Here is a 17,550-nt window from a genome sequence, read left to right as displayed (position 1 = left end):
ATCTCCATATTACAAGTGGTGTCATAGCAGGTTACGAGTCATTGGTGACAGATAATGTAAAACACCACTCGAAATGTAATGAAGGGGCTGCGGAAATCTTCATATTTCAAATTATACTGGCAGGACATTTTACCGGGGAATCCCATTGCCACTGACTAAGAATCGATTTGTATGAGACAGAAATATTTAAGGATCCAGTGTCATGAAAAACATAAAAATGGACCAATGGCATATCAATAACATCAGAAAAAAATGCATGTTTTCTGTCTACATGTAAAAGTAAAACCCTGTAGCAAAAAACGATTGACTGTACCACCCACTGGCTAAATCAAACTTTACAGATAGAGAGCCGAGTAACCTTGAACTATTTTCAGTAGCTGTTCACAAATGTGTGACACTGTAGATCACCTTCAAACTAAAGAGATTGGCTAAAGGTTCCTCAATGTGTAAATCCTTTCTCAGTAATCAACCTGAAACCTTAAATAACAACAATCAAGAATCAAATTTGCTGTGGAAAAAACCAGGCCTTTACCAAGGCCTGGTAAAGAATGTAAGGAGTGTGAATCCTATATGCGGACATTTTGCCTCCTGCATATGTTGCACTACTTCACATTGCACAAATCTGTTGTGAAGCTGTTGTGTTCCGTGACTACCAAGCTGATGATTATGAATCAAATGTGAAAAAAAGGTGTGACATAATTTCACTTACTGTAGGCTACAGTCATACTTGGTACCCTGTCATCACGCATTAGCAGCTTAATGAAGTGGCTCTTAAGTAATCTGGCTGTCAGTCCTACAATGACTTCTAACAATATCTTTGCAAGGACCTAGAAGCTATTCTCTCAGCTAAAGTGCAACACAATCACAATGATTTACTTTATCCAGTCAATTTATCCTTTGAATTACATAATGCACAAAATTAAATTAAATAAAAATGCTGTACAGTCTTTAGATCTGCCCTACTTTTGTACTTTGACTGATTTATGTTCAGCTAAGGTACGATGAAATAAACATCATTACATTTTATCAGGACAAAATAATTTATCTAATGAGAAAAAGGAGGACAGATTCTGGGAACTTACAGGCCATAGAACAGTGCATTTAAATAATTGTTTTACCGATCAAAGGGATTTATGTGTGCGTGTGTGAGGTTGTGCAATGTGCAAGCTTGTGGTAGGATAGGGGAGACTTGACAGGTCTGGTGTTAAATCCTGTGAGCCTTTCATCTGATCAAAGCAATACAACGGCTTTTACATTTTTAGTGGAAAGGTAAATTTAAAACTCCAATGTACTTTGGAGGTTAATCAATGTATGGGCACTACAGGTAAACGTATGGGCAGACCTCTCTGTATTATATGCTTCTAGTTTTGACAGTTAAAATTGATTCTGACTGGGCTAAAAGCAATAGCTTTAATCATCATTTTGAATTAATGGTCTGATAAAATTCTCCATGCACAGACATTTGCAGTAGTAGCTGTTGTTTGCTGCCTTCCCCGTGCAGCTCAGGATGGTGAGAAAGCAAGCAGCAATACCACATTACCTTGAGGTGGGGAAAAAGGTTTTCTCTGAACTTGCTAGAATACTGAATTAGCTGGCAAAGGTACAATCGGGTGAATGCTTTCATCTAAAGTGACTTAAGGTACCATGAGTTCATACAATTTCAGCATGGATGGCTCCATTGGGAATTGAATCTCTTCGTCTTGCAATGTTAGTACCATGCAGAAATGAGCTATAGAAAGCTTTCCTCATTGCGGGTAATATTACCATGATTTATATAGTCTGGTGTAAAATATAGTAACACTAAAAACATGGCTGGACAGAAATGTAAAATACAGACGATGTAAAAAGTTCAGCATGAACTAACAGTCTTAAAGTTTTTTAGCTCAAACAAATTACATATGTCAAGATATGTCATTGTCAACTCAAAGCAGTTCTGTTGTGCTATTTAGGGCTAGGGAAAGAGCTTTTTGTGCTTTTTTTTTACAGGCACATAAGCAGAGAGATGTGATACACCAATGCCAGATATTAATTTGTATTTGTATATACAGTATATAGCTATATATAGGATATTTTTACATTAACAATGGATCAAATGGCTACGTGTAATGCCATAGTGAAATTGCTCGTTCCTGCTCTCTGGGCTTTAACGGTCTAGTTCGGTCAAACTGCTATCCAAGGGCAAGCTGTCCTCAGCACTTTGATTAATCCCAATGTATGAGACTTGCCCAGCATGAAACAGCAGACAGTGAGTGACTAGCTGGTGGACAGAGTGAAGCATTAGTAGAGGCGGGTTTCCCCTAAGGAGTTGGTGGAGACCAAAACAGTGCAAAAAAAAGTGAATGTTGTAATTAAATGAATTGGCCAACAAAACTCTAAATGAATGCTAATGTTGCTTTGTGCCTGCTGGATGTGTAAATAGGCGACTGTTTGACTGTTTGCCATAAAAAACTTATTGTGATATAGTTGTATAAATAAAGTATCAATGTTGTGTTTACAGGTTGATACTAAAAGGGGCCAATTTTTCAATGATTACTGCTTTTGCTGTGGAAAAGATCAGCTGTGACTAGCACCACTATTCTTGTTAGAGCCACTGGCAAACTATAAGGAACAATCCCAAACTGTGCTTATTGGCTCTCTGGGGTGACGGCAGCAGACGTCTCTACTGATATATTGCCCGTTTGTCTGTGAGGCTTCTGTTGTCTTCTTTTGGATCTAATCATTTCAGTTTAGTAACCTGTAGTTTCTCTTCCATGATTTGACGTGGTTATTCATGCCAGCAAGTTGACAGATGTACAACTATCCTTAAAGACCTTCAGTATGAGTTTAACATGCTGCTCTCTTTCTGACTGTTTCTCTCACCCACCATCTTGGAACTCACAAAATGAGCTCATTCAGGAGACCTGCTAAATTTGGAAAAAGTCAGTTCTTTGTCACTGTCACTGCAGCACCTAAAATAAGGATGAACCATGTATTATTCAGGGAATGGTTTGTGTTAAGTGTTTTGTGCCATTACAGTTGGTAAGGACACACTTACTTTATTCATAAATATTTGTTTGAGATTAATTTACCAGAACAGTCCATAGTCCATCCCATCAAACGTCAAGTCATTAAGCTAGTCCATGAGCCAACCAACTCCTCTATATATGTGTACAGACACGCTACATGGAAAGTGATTAGACCATATTTGTAATTGTTATCATATAGTAGCTTTCATCTTCATGAACAATGATGGATGTGGTCCCCATTGCCATGGCATATTTGTTACATTGACCTCTTTAAACAATGACTGCTCATCCTTTATGCGGCACAAAGATATATTTTACATCTTTTATCTTCATACTGCAATAACATAACCAATTAGTTCTTTCATGGCCATAAAACTATTAACATCAGAAGCCATATTTTTTTTCATTTTCTGATGTGAGAATGACTTTTCGTACGATTTCTTGACTAATAAGACACACTCACACACAAAAAACAGACAGCCTATAATCATTTTATTTTGAAAGTATTTAATTTAGAGCCACTGAAAATGGAAGCCTGAAGACTGAACTATCAAACATTATAAGTCAACATCTTCCTGATATAAATAGCTTATCATTCTAGTATTGAGGGAATTGCTTTTACTTTTTTTAAAACTGAGTTTTTGTTGTTTAGATAATATTAAAGTATTTTGCAGGAAATGTAATAAATTTACATCCGTATCCAACCATTTGAATTTGTGTCTGTTTTACTGAAAAATCTTTCAGCATTCTTGAGGGACATGTAGAATCCAAAATAGTCATAGTTTATAAAGATAATTTGTTTTGACTCAACTCATCTCAGACAAATCATAGTAAGTTGACCTTTGGAAATTAGTTTTAGTAAGTAAGTAGGCAGAACACAGTCATACTTTATAATCGAATCCCTACATATGTGAATCAAAATGCTTAATACCCAGAATGTGTGTTGAGAATGTTATTTCCTCAACAAAAAAAACAATTTTAATGCAAAAAATGTCTATTCAAAAACAATAAGATGTAATTGTCTGGATAGTAACCTGTTGTTTAGGTTTTAACATTAAAAACAAAGTTGCTTATGCATTTTGTTTCAAGAGTCATCAGCAATTCATTGCATTGGTTTCCTAACGACTGTATCACAGCTTGAGATAGACCTGTCATCAGGCTAGATTTGCGTAAGGAAAAAGATGGCTGCCATAAAACTGATTGCGTTGTGATTCACTAAAAGACAAAGAGCCTTCTAGGCGTTGTTTGGATTTCCTCCAAACTGGAGAAAGATTTGTGATTATACACTGTACTTGAAAAGAGCAAGAAAGAGAACAGCATTACTGTTTGGGTGGCATGTCGAAGTATATTTACTGCCACAGTTAATTTTTGATCTAGATTTACTCCGGGTGCTTTGATGCAGTGTGGCTATACAGCCCTGCTATTTCTCACTGACGTACATTGGTTTAAATAAACAAATACTTAATGCTGCCCAACGCTGAAAGCCTGTTAGTGAACTACAGCAACAATCATTCACTCTGTCAGTGCATGCGGTTGGTAAAAGACCTTATGCTCCCTGCCGCCGCATTAACACCATTAACAAAACATGAATACAGCAGCAAATAAAACATTGCCTATACAGTAGAGGCCATTCTAATTAGGGATATTTCATATTTGGCTCAATGACTAATAACAATCAGATGGGAATATTTTACTGTATGCCGTAGCATTAGTTATCTAGTGCTGGCTTAATGAGCCTATTGTTAATAAATGATTTACGTGCTTGAGTAAAGATACATGGGCATTTGAAATGAAATGGCCTATATATAAACTGGAGAAATAGATACAAAAAACAGATACACTCACACCCCTCCCCCATCAACACTGAACAATAAACCTGCTCTTCCTCACCACAGCAGCAAACTGCTAACCTGTGGGAAGCACCACACTCAATCACCTAATGCCCTGAATTATTACGCATTTTCATTAGATAAAAACTAAAAGAGATACTGATATTTTGATAACAATATTTGGCCACGACAGAGTGACAGTATTCTCACTACCTCATAGAACCCAATGTTGTCTTTGTGTATTGATTAGCTGGATCTCTAGCTCTTTTATTCTCCGGCACTACACAGCTGATTGAATAATTCCAAAAGATAAAACAATCAATTAGGATAACATTTTGGACAGCAGTCGTGTCTCAGCCATGCTACAGTTTGCAGAAAATGATATGATGATGATAAATCCTAATGTGGTGAGCTTTTGTATCAATGTAATAATAATAGCAGTGTTAGCAACGGACACAAAAATCTCCCCCAGTTAATATTTTGGTTCTCTTCTGTTAACAACTATTTAAATCTATTGGGCACTTTTTTATACTGTATGAAGTCAATGACATCATTTATGTTTACTCCATTTGACTCTTCGATAATTACTCCTGCTCTTGCTTTTGAGGTAAGCCATTGGAGATGATGTTTCATAGGTCAACCAATCCCCATGGACCTGTTTTATAAGAATGGAAGACACCTTTGGGGATGGAGAACACCTGCAAGTTTTGCTAATGAGGCCTTGCAGGAGACTCACTCATTTCAAACAACTGTATAGCAGATCAATGACGCACGTGGTAAAACCTAAACAAGCATAGCCAAATGACTTGAAAGGCTACAGAGGACATATCGTACCGACTGTATGTCTGAACTGAATCCAAATGTCTTACCTTCACTGCAGTCCTTTCCTTGGAACCCCGTCCGAGAGCAGTCACATGTTGGTTCGTTGTTAATTATACTGCAGACTCCTCCATTCAAGCACATGTTGGCTGAACCGCAGAGGTCCTTTAGGACTCCTTCACTGTTGATCATGACAGACTCTGTGTTGTTGACCTTTATGTCAGTTATCCATCCAGTGAAAGGTAGCTGATCCTTGACTGCAGCTGATGTGAGTCGTAACGCCACGGATCGTAACTCCGGTGGTATTCCACCAACAAACAAATTGCTGAAAACAGTCATATCCCGTCTTTTTGACTTCACCTCCACCCATTTCTTCTCATTGTCCACCTTCAGGGTTGTGTTCTTAAAGTTTCTCCTTATTGTGACTGCGTGCCATTGGCTGTCGTTGACCGCCGTGTCCGATACGACGGTCGCAGGCTCGGCACAGAAGATCGAGAAACGGAGGCTGAGTTTACCATTCAGTATGAGAAGTTCTAGAAAGTCACAAAATCCCTCATCGTCGAAGTAAACTAACAGCCCGTGGGAACTCTTTGTTTTCATATTGAAGCTCATTTCGCTTTCGCAACATGCATTCCACACTGGAAATCTAGCCCACTGGCCCTCTGCACCTGTAAACTCTAGACAAGTGCCTATCTCTACAAAGCAACAGAAAAGCAGCCCAACCCATATGAGATGGGCACCACGTGGCTTTTGTAAAACCATCGTGTGATCACAAAATCTATGCAGGTGAGTTATAGGGCTGAATTTATTTATATGAACCTTTGCTTAAGCAATAAATTATTTTGGTTGACCGTGAGAGAGTAGACTGGCATATAAGTGACTGTCTACATGGATAAACAATTGTGAACTGATGCATTGTAAGACAAAAAGTTCAATGCTATAATATAGTTGCGCAGCAACAGGCTTGGCCAGCAATTATTTCCTGGAGCAAATACCATTACCTCACACTGTCCTTGTAGGCCACTGGCCAAACCTCTCACTGTTCGCTCCCAAATAGTTTGAACTGTTCAAAGGTCCTCTCTGCCATGGCTATTTAGAGCAAAGTGACAGGGATTCAAATATCCATTGGGCACACTTGATCTAATTTATGTAATTATGGAACAGTCCCTTCTGGTGGCAGTTAGTGTGTGCACTGTTTCACTTGAGTTGAAATGGCAGCTTTAATCTTCACGTTCATGCCAACATTCTTTGGCGGGTAACTGGAAGCCTTGCTTGGGGCTTTTCACATAGTCATCCTCAGTAGCAATGAGAAAAAAAAATCCCACATGGAGACACGTTGGCTGATAAGCTCAGCAAAAGAAGCAGTCTGTCTGTCAAGGCAGTCCTCAGTCCCAAAGCTCTCTGCAAAACAAAAGCAAATTTGATACAGTACAAGCGTTTTCACCATATCCATCTCCAAATCCACTTTGGCCAAAGCCTTAATCAAAAGTCACAGTTAATACTGTGGTTGAGGCTGAAGCACAGCCAATCAAACACTTATATCCAGAGATGCCTTTGTTGCAACAAACATGAGCCATATCAATAGATGAATATCAGCAGGGCTTTCCAGGAAGCATATGGCAGCACTGGACAGTCAGCATCCACGCACGACTTCATCTTGTGTGTCGGACACCATGTCTTTTTTTGAAAAATACGCAGTCCTTCGAAGATTAAAAAACACAACGTACAATCATGAGGAAAACAGCAACATTAAATAATCATATATTGCATCATTATGATCGCGTGTCTGAAAAAAATTCCCTCCGCACAATCTCAGTCACACCAAAGTAAAAAAAAAGGAAACCGCTGATTTACAACTCATTTTTTCTTTTAGGAATATTACTTTTGCTTATACACTCATTACAACTTCTGCAGCCGCCAATGACCATTGTCAGCAGCATTCCGATATACAGTAAGCACTGGCCTGCCCTCTCTTGAAGACCTACCATGAGAAAAAGTGCGTCATTTGGTTCACAATGGTTTGTTTGTGTAAGACGAACCAGTCGGGCTGCCGCTGGGTCTCAGACAGACTCTCAAAATGTGCTCTTCGTAATATTTGCCTCGTCACTATTTTTCGGACAATGAGACGGATTCCGCTTTTCCTTGCAAACACTAAACGCGTTCAACATTGAACTGCAGAGAAAAGACGGCAACCTGATTTTTGCAATTAGTTTGCATTTCAAAGAAGACAAATGTAGATCGGGTTTACTTGGGCACCGCACTAGAAACAAACGGAAACATTCTCTCCAGAAACAGCAAACGTGATGAATACCACCAGTATATCATCATGCTTAATCACATATCTGGTCATCTTCCCCAAAAGATTGCGTTTCACAGGTTTTTTTTTTTTCAAAACAGGACATCAATAATACGTCCCATACCTTAACATCTTACCCTGGATGAGGGCTGTAAAGGACGCACTATTCTAAGACTATATTTATGCTCATATCGGTTACAACTATAAGATGTCTTGCAAAAACAAGATGAGACGTTATTTTTTTTTTTACCTTTGCGCGTACACCTTTACTTCTACGGGACCCTAAATAGTTGGCAGAAGAGGAAAAAAAAGAAGCAATTCCATGCAAAACACTTGCACGGGCTGAGCTCCTGTAAACCACGACTGTCCGTATATTTTTGGTCTGTTTGAGAGCCTGTACCTCAAATCCACTCAGCGAAGCCTTCACATCAAGATCTGCTTTCAAGTGAATCGCAGCATCAGACAGAGAAAGAGAAGGAGAGAGAGAGACGAGTCCACTTTCTCTCTAACTCCACTAAAAACCTGCTCAGTGGTTAAATAAATTACCTTAAATATGCCGTCCTCCAAATTTGTTTTCCGATTAAAAAAAAAACAAAGAACAACCAGAGAGAAAAATGTAATGGAGTGGGTCGGGAGCGCGGGACGAAAATCCAGTTATCTTTGTGGAAGAGAAGGTGCAATCTGGTTTCCCTGTTGAGCTTATCCAGCGACTGTCAGGAGCCACAGACAGAGCGTATCACGTGTCTCTCAATGATGTCTGCCGGGGAGGGGCTGAATGCAGTACCTCGGACAGCGCCTCTGCCTCACGCATCCATCCACGGACATTTATGGCAAAGGCAACTTTGGAGATAAGGCTTGTAGAACTGCTCCGATTCATCAATTGATCGCACTAGAGACACCAAAGGCTGGGAAGCAGTCAGAGATGGTATATGTGCAGAACGGGGTAGTAGTATTTCAAACAAACTACCACATCTTATGTTCCAATGTGTGTATGCAATCTGCAAAAAAAAAAAAATCCATTCATTTAAACTATTGCAAGCGATCAGACCCATAAAGGAAAACCTGGAAAATTCAAATAACCCACCAAGAGTTGTCAGTTTAGGAGTTATTATGAGATCCAGCGGAATGATTACTCAGGGGGTGTCTAGTGCGCCTTTTACAAGTAGTACTCTATTTTTCGAGGCATGTTTATGGTACTTTGTATATTCCCCAGTATCTCTAAGGAGGTTATGTATTTCGTACTGTATGAATGATAAAAGAAACAACCTTTTGGCACATATAGCATAGTCAAATCTGTGCTTTTTTTTGTGGGTGGGGGGTATATATAAATGCATATTTGTTTTCACATTGAACTCTGGTGTATTACTCCAATAAGTACGACTAAGAGTTATACTTAAAGATGCCCTTAATCACTATAATTAATACAAAATACTTGACTGCTAGTCGTGTACATTAATGATCTGCTTCCTTCCAGTAACTACTTTAAGGTTGGAGCAATTAACAAACTATACGTGTTAGCTCTGTGGTGGGCGCGTCTTTAGTAAGCCTTAATGTTGCATTCTGCATTTTGTCAGAACCATGCAGTCAAAGACCTGCATTTGTCATTGGCTGATATTAAAACATTGTAAAAATCAAAGATAGTAATTTAAATATTGCACCTAATTTAAATATGGTACACTATGAGTAATTACAGTATAGTCTACTGCGAGAAATTAGGTAAGACATATTTGATAATTTTTTTGTACACCTATCTGTTGTCAGAGTTTATTATGCCACTTGAAGACAATTTAATTTGCACATTATAAACATGTCCAGGTTTTATCTATTTACGACTTATCATAATGGATGTTTTCATCCACACAAGGCGGGCCCAGCACCGGAATTTGTAGACTCATGTCTGGTGCAATTGTGGTGTAATCAGTCTTTCAATTCAGCTGCCTTACCAGTTTCATGCGACCAATAACCTGACACATTTTTTATAAAAGCAAGCACAGCGAGAAAATGACATTGTTCTCAGGTATATATTATTGGATAAGAATATTTTGGTACTGTTTTTATCTACACTTGCAGAGTTAAAATGAGTGTTTAATGTAGCCAGGCTACATATGAATGTTAATGGGGTTCAGTGGTGTGGAAACAGATATTTCAACAGATGTAATATACTTAGTTGTAAGATAATTTATTACAAAAATTCTGCTCAGTGTGCAATGTATTCAATTCTCAACTGGGCACCAACCTTATATTTGTCTTGAGGGAATACTTCACCCTTAACTGACCATTTGTATATCAATTACTCACCGTGCTATCTTGAATTCTTGAAGAAAATGTTATTTTTCTCTCAGGCCTCCATGGTGAACAGAGAATCAGAAAACAGATGCAAAGTCTGGATGAACTGAAGTAAACGGAGGCCGGGGTTAACAAAAGCACAACTGAGAAATCAAATAAGGAATCACTTTGCAAATCACTCTCACAACTTGTGCAATATAAACGTTGTATATATACTCACTACTTTCCAAACATGCATTTTACCCAAGATCTTGCTATTCAAGACACTTCCGCCACTACTGTCTCATGCACGGACTTGCAAAGCAGACTGGAGGGACTGACTGACGGAATAGTACTGCTTCCTTCACTTTAAACGCAAAAACCTAGAAATCATAGCCAAATTGGGTTTGTCATTTAGAGGATTCAGGGCATAAGACAACTTTTTCTTTTTCAACTTAATACCCCCTCAGGTAAGCATTGTAAGCTCTGTCAGCACTGTTGATGTTGTTTGCACTGTTAGCCACGTTAGAATACACTGTCTCCAGCTAAGTTTTTAATATGAAAAACTACGCAAAACATTGTCTTAAATATACACTTGGCTACATGTGCTGAAAGATTAAAGGTAAAGCTACATGTCTTTAAGAAAAACAGATGGCATTCTCACCAGTTGATGATCCATGTGGAAGACAAGAAATAAAGAAACATCATCTTATATCTAATGTAAAATAACCCGTTACATTTAATATCTTTTGTTTGAAGAGGTTTCGATTTTTACTTTACAAGAGAAAAGGGTTTTAGAATGAAAACTAATGTTAATCTTACGGTCAACTGTGAGTTTCATGTTAATAATAGTCCCAACATGTCAATTAACAGTAATGTAGACTGGAAGCACACAATTCTAACAAAAAATGTTTTATTTGACTAACAAACACACACAGTATGTATAACTTGAGGAAAATGCATAGTTGAGTGTTGAAAAACAGATGTGAATAGACCTTGGTATTATTGAACTGTTTTTTTAGACTGGCCAGGGGATCTCCTACTGGACCAGAGGAACATTAAGAGAGCAACATTCTCCCAAGTTAATTTATCTTTTTTCCCAGAGTAATTTAAGAAACTGTATATTTCTGAACCTCCTGCAAAAGGACATTACTTTTCTCTTGAGTGGAGGTTTTCCGGCAGATAAAGTACTCTCCTTCATGTCAACTTCACCTTAGAGTATTCTGCTACAGTAAACAATATATAAAACTGTACAGTAACTGTATTTTATTTCCAGGGATACATATTTTTATGTGTGCGGGAATCAATTTAGACATATGTGGGAATTACAACGCATATGTGACTTTGGAATGAACACCTTTGAATGTAATAAATATGTTTTAATCCACAGTTGAATAGGGCTTACTAATTAATTAATTGAATCTGTTTGGTCTCATTGAGGTGAGGTTGTGGCAGAAGAGTGTGTTTCAGAATTGGCTGCAGGTAGAGAGACAAGGTGGCTCAGCCAGGCAGCAGGCACAGCTGCATGTTATCAGGCTGATTAGCAGCCATGTGCATGCTCTCTTGTTTTTTTTTTTTGCTGTGAGGCTTTTAATGAAAGACACACATAAAACTGACAGAAACAAGACGAGCTGGCAAACATGGACTTACAGTTGAGTTCAGTATCATACTCTGTACTACAGGTCCATGCCATCTAGTCTGTCTGTCTTGAGCCCTGAAATTGTTTTGCATTTCAGTGTATCTGTAGTGCCAGTATGACTACACCATTTTAAGAAAACTGGCTTATAGGATGGCAAACCTGGGGTCCCATTCATAAAACAATGCGTAGGATTCACACAAAATATTCAGATTCATAAAACCTTGCGTACGCCTGCCAGTTTATAAATCCCAAATCAACCTGTAAATCTGCACAGCTGGTTCAGGCTCACATCTCGCCCTCTACAGACCCACATTCAACCATAAATGGTCAATGCATAGCCCTTTATGAATGTTGATGCATTGAAATGAGCCTGCTGATCAGTGGGTCTTTACGGTGAATCACGGCAACTACCGAGAGGAAGAAACCTCGTTACCTCCCAATTCATCCATTTATGCAGTCTTAACAGTTCCAGTGCCAGAGTATCACAACAACAACAACAACAACAACAACGACACATCACAAGTCTCACCGTAGTATTTATCTTTACAGAAATCAGACTGGTTGCTGATTTAGTCCCATACATATTGAAGTAGCCTAGCAATTGTATTAACATCTGTATGTAGTCAACAACTGATTATCAAATCAAATAAAGGAAGTTCAATTGAATAACATGTCAATACTATTTATTGTCAGTTTTCAAATTTAACTGGATGAGTTATAAATAATACATACTCTAATAATAAATACATGTTCTTCTCTCATTTCAGTTACAATAAAGGTTGGAATAAAACATTCCAGAAAGCTTTTAAAATAATGTATATCTTATGAAGTACTCCATTTAAAAAAAGAAATAAATAGAATAGAACTTTTTCTCCTTGCCCTGCAGCTTTAAATGCAGTTCATTCAGGGTAAAGTATGTCACCCAAAAAAAACCACAATATTATATCCTTCTCATCTTCTAATAACAGGAATTGGTGTGCAGGGACTTTGTTGTGGTTATTGAAATCACTTGTTTCAGCTCTATTTCTCTCTGTTCACATCATTGTTGGACAGCAAATGAATGTGTTAGGATCCTGATTATATTGGGCTCTTAGATTTATTTTCTGTCTCTTCATTTCAGATCTGAGTGGATACGTTTGCTCAAACGATTTGTGCTTTGTCTTGTAGTGCCGCTTCACATTGCTACTTTTAATAATCACCACGGTCTCTGAACATATGAGACTATAAAAACTACCCAGGGAAGAATGAACATTTAAATTGGGTGGAGCTATGATGGATGAGGATGTAATCCAAATAATTATTTGTTACTCGCTCTCCTTAATGTACATTAATGAATATATCCTTTTATATTTACTGACAGAGACCAGTCACCTGTCAACCAGTCATTGTGGACATGGTGAGGAAATGATGGATGAAACATGATGTCATCCAAAGCAGCAGTGGTCAACCCTGCATCTTCTCTTAGCCCAAAACGTTTTTAGTAAAAGCTGCTCTCAGCAGCTTTTTGAAATGTCTTGAAATCAGTTCGGAAATAAAAGCACTGTGGCCCCAAATAATATGACTTTCTGGATTTACATTCTAGAGACACATATTGAAATGAGGATCTAGGAAGAGAAGAAAAATTATAATACATTTTCAAATAAGTGATTCAAATATGTGATGAAGGTGTTACTTGAGGGTAAGAACCAGAAAAGGCTCTACTAAATGGTTTCTGTCATGGGCCTTTTGTCGGCTAAATGTCACAATAGTGACACTAACTTTTTTTATGCATTGATTGACATTGGTACATTTTAAATGCAGTTTGACATTAACAATCCAGTTTGTCTTTGAGTTCTTTAAACCGGCACGCTGGGCAGGGACACAATTTGCTAAAAAAAAGACACAAGTTGTCTTTTTAATAAATGGATTCACCATATATGAGTCTGCGTCCCTTTTCAAGTAGCCACATATATTTTATGAGACTTTCACCACTCACCAGCTGAGACCATATCTCCTTCTATTGAAAGCATCTGTATCCCCTAGATTAAAGCTGATTGAATTTAGAAATCTGTATCATTACAGTTATTAGATTAGGAAAGAGGGAAAAGGACATTGCAACTCTGAATTTCATTTCAGAGGAATTAATGAGTCGTAGGATTGTGGACCACAAAGAGCTGGTCATATGTCCAGCCTGAATGAGCTTACTGATTGTATTGACCCATACATAATGACCCTACTGAAGATGCATGAGAAAAGCATTAACAAGGTAAAAATCGGATTAAAACCTGATTTTCAAAGCTTGAGCAAACAGTCTGGAACAAATTGCTTCACTCTTTATTGACATCAAATCCAGGAATTTTTTAATGAATTGATATTTGACCCTTTTTTTTCCACAATACTTGCATTTATTTATTTTGTACAATACCTTTTCATTGCATTTCCATTATCCTTGCTTGAAATCACCAAAGTATAGAACTACAAACAAGTTTGTTTTATGAACCCAACATTTTGATTCTATTTTCAGATTGTTTGGCTTGAAGAGTGATGCACAGGTTTCTCTTCATGTGTCATTCTGTTCCATTCAAATTATAGATACAATTCCTTGATTTTAGCCATTGTTTCAACCATAAACCATTAAATGTATGCACAATAAAATGTGTACTCTTAATAGCATGAACCTCTCGACTCTTCGTAATTGCCTATTCTTATCGATAGCAGGCTGGATAGCACAACAGCATGTAATTGAAGTGTTGTGTGGATTTCTTTTTGTTCATAATAAATAAATAAATGAGATAGTTCATTCCACATATAGCCCCTACTGAAAGGCAGCATAAATTATAAATGATCTAACATGCCGAAGACTAGTTCAATTCGGGGTGAAGTTATCAAGCTATAGAGCTTCAACAGTGTGTCAGCTTATAAGGTTCTTGTAAATTATAGACCTTACACCAGCCATATCTACTGTATATGACAGTAGATATGGCAATACAGCAAAGTTTAACACAGTCAACAGGGCTTGCTGTTGGTCAACGATATAAATTCATGGTTCAAAGTTCACCAAAGTTGAAAATGATTCTGGTGCAAATGCTGGAGCAACAAAAAAACAATACTCTGCATCATTTGAAAGATGCTACACTCTCATAAAAAATAAATAAAAAATGTACACATTGGAGCAATTCATATTTTTCCATGTTTTCACAGCAGAATCTGACATTCTCAGCCAACCACGACTTGACTTGGAACAGAATCAAAGTAAAACTGAACGACGTTCACATTTCAGAGCTGAAGTGAATGTTTTTTTTATATGTATGGCTGTCAAAGTGTCAAGTATCTCTTATCGACTCCATGGCTTTCACATGTGTCTTGGTACGTTTTAAAAGCACTGTTTTTTATATCAACCATTCTTCACATACTTCTTCCATTCTTCCATACTGGGGTTTGACTGGGGTGCATCTATATCCTTGGCCCTGCTTTTTACCCCCAGTGAATCCAGTACACAGCATCCCTGTTTTTTAATCTCCATGCCAGGCCACTGGGTCCCGCAGTTCCTGACAAACTGAGAACATTTCTTTGTAAATAAACATGAAAGCAACAGTTTACCTGCAATATCTGTTTGTGTGTGCACGAATGTGTGCAATTCCTGCACATTTCTGATGAAAAAATTGATGAATCCATGAAGTTATTAAGGCAAACCACGACCTTGTTCATATCAGGAAATAGACATTAATCTATACTGAGGCATGCAGCTTCGTTCTGTATTTTGTATATTTTGTTCTATCAGGTGCAGCCGTTACAGGATTAATTGCACACAAGGTGGAATTCCTGGATTTGTGTACTTTACAAATCACATGACCAGTGTTTTTTTCCGTCTAAAACTAGACGAGCTTGCTTTTGTGCAAAATGCATCATGACTGATTTTTGTTCACAAGGTGTCATTTTATAACGTCTTATCAAACTCCTTCCACGCAAGATTAGCATCTCTATTGATAATCTCAGTTTATTTCACACTTTATTAATGAACTCTGGGTCTCATACAACAGCTAAACTTGGCAAAGTTCGTGAGATCAGTGAGCGCTGAAAAGGGAGTTACAAAGGAGCAGCCGTATCATTGGCCAGTATCTGTAAAGCATATGATAGTGCGGAATAATATTCATTGGAGTGCAAGCCGGTGTGAAATGGCCTGATAAAATGAGAATATTGACACACCTGCTGATCACAAATAGTAATCCCAGCATTTTATGGCAGCTTCTTTGCCTTATCGTTGGGATTGTCAGTGCTATTGCCATAGAAGACGCTTTTTACTGAATACTGGCTCAACACCCCCAAAATATCAAAACACACACAAACACACACACACACACAAAGACAATGTATTAGATACATTTCATATCACAGTGCAACCCTGTCTCCAAAAAATTACGTTCTCACAGTAAGAAGTGATTTTACATAAAATCCTAAATTAGATTTGGGCATGTTTTCTCATGGCGTTTGAGGAGAAAATTTGGTAATTTAAACCTTATTCCTAACTCTCTAAATGTACGTAATATTGTGAAAATAGCCTGCAGTTCTTCTTGCCAATGTTCTCTGCATCTCTGGGAAACAGCTGCAAAATCTGTTGTTCTTCATCCACCGACATGACAATGATGTCGTTGGAGGCAAGAAAGAACTACATAGTGCTACTTCAGCTTTGGTAGCTATGGCTCGCGATTCAGCTCAAAAACGTCCTTGCCCAACATTGAAAACTATGAAGACAAATCAATATCAAAACCACAAATTAGAGCCACGCACGTGTGTGCAACTCAAACAGCTTTCACATCACTCTGCGCAGAATATCTCTGCTCGCGCGAGCAAAATTCAAGCCTGCAAAGAGAAAACCATGCTTTGAGGGCGAGGAGGGTCCCCTGGCGCATGACTTCTATCACTGCTCTTCTGCTTGCAAAGCTTTCACCTGCTCGTCTGCAAAACTTTCAGGTTTTCAGTGGAGTAAAACGTACATTATTTACCTCTGAGATGTAGAGGAGTAAATAGTACAATGTTTATCTCTGAGATATAGTGGAGCAGTGTTTAGTGGTGGATTGAAAACCACCTTTATATGGTCACTTATAGTGTCCGTGTCATGAGTGATATCCAGCCAATCCAAAGACGAGGATCTTAGTGATAAAAAGAAAATAGCAAGCAGCTTTGCGAGCAGAAGAGCAGTGATCGATTTTTTTTTCTTCAGAGGTATTCTGCGCGGGGTGATGTGAAAGCACTCGCAAAAGTAATTTGTGTGTACAGCTGTTTGAGTTGCACGTGCGAGGCCTCTACACACGTGCGCGCATTGGATCTCATTTGTCGCAGATTTTTACATTGATTTGCTTTCATAGAAAACAGCATCCCAAAATATGAGCGCAGAGGATGTTTTGATGAGCATTTTTACAGCGTACATTTTACAGGCTTTTGGCTGACTCAGATAATCAGCTGTATTCAGCCGGAGAGAGGTCACTCGAGGCCGGTACCCTCCAGAACCTGAGCTGCCGAGAGCAAACACCAACTAGTGGTGCCTTTGCTAAAATTGCCCTCAGAACAGAAGATGAACTGTAAAAGACAACTGGGACCAGTTGGACGATTTTTTTTTTTACTGTATTTTGCTAATTTATTGGTTTGCCTCCAAACAAGGAGTGAGAGCTGCCAACGAGCCGCTCCTCAGCAGGCAGCTGGCACAACAGAGAGAGACAC

General features: G+C 38.3%; 1 protein-coding gene across 1 annotated transcript in view; it reads right to left on the bottom strand.

Annotated features, from left to right (window-relative positions):
* LOC116378737 (neurexin-1a) overlaps window positions 1–8,682 on the bottom strand; it is a 236,807-nt gene extending 228,125 nt beyond the window's left edge. Inside the window, exons 1-2 of the mRNA XM_031840694.1 lie at window positions 8,496–8,682; window positions 5,704–7,054 (exon numbers count right to left, since the gene is read on the bottom strand). Of these exons, the coding sequence (XP_031696554.1) occupies window positions 5,704–6,415 (712 nt within the window). The 5' untranslated portion in view covers window positions 6,416–7,054; window positions 8,496–8,682. The remainder of the gene's footprint in view (window positions 1–5,703; window positions 7,055–8,495) is intronic.
* Between the last annotated feature and the right edge of the window lie 8,868 nt (window positions 8,683–17,550).

Source organism: Anarrhichthys ocellatus, unplaced genomic scaffold (assembly GCF_004355925.1).
Source record: "Anarrhichthys ocellatus isolate YVR2014 unplaced genomic scaffold, GSC_Weel_1.0 scaffold3, whole genome shotgun sequence".
Lineage (NCBI taxonomy): Eukaryota > Metazoa > Chordata > Actinopteri > Perciformes > Anarhichadidae > Anarrhichthys > Anarrhichthys ocellatus.
Note: the sequence above shows the minus strand (reverse complement) of the source record. Positions and strands in the feature narration are given on the sequence as shown.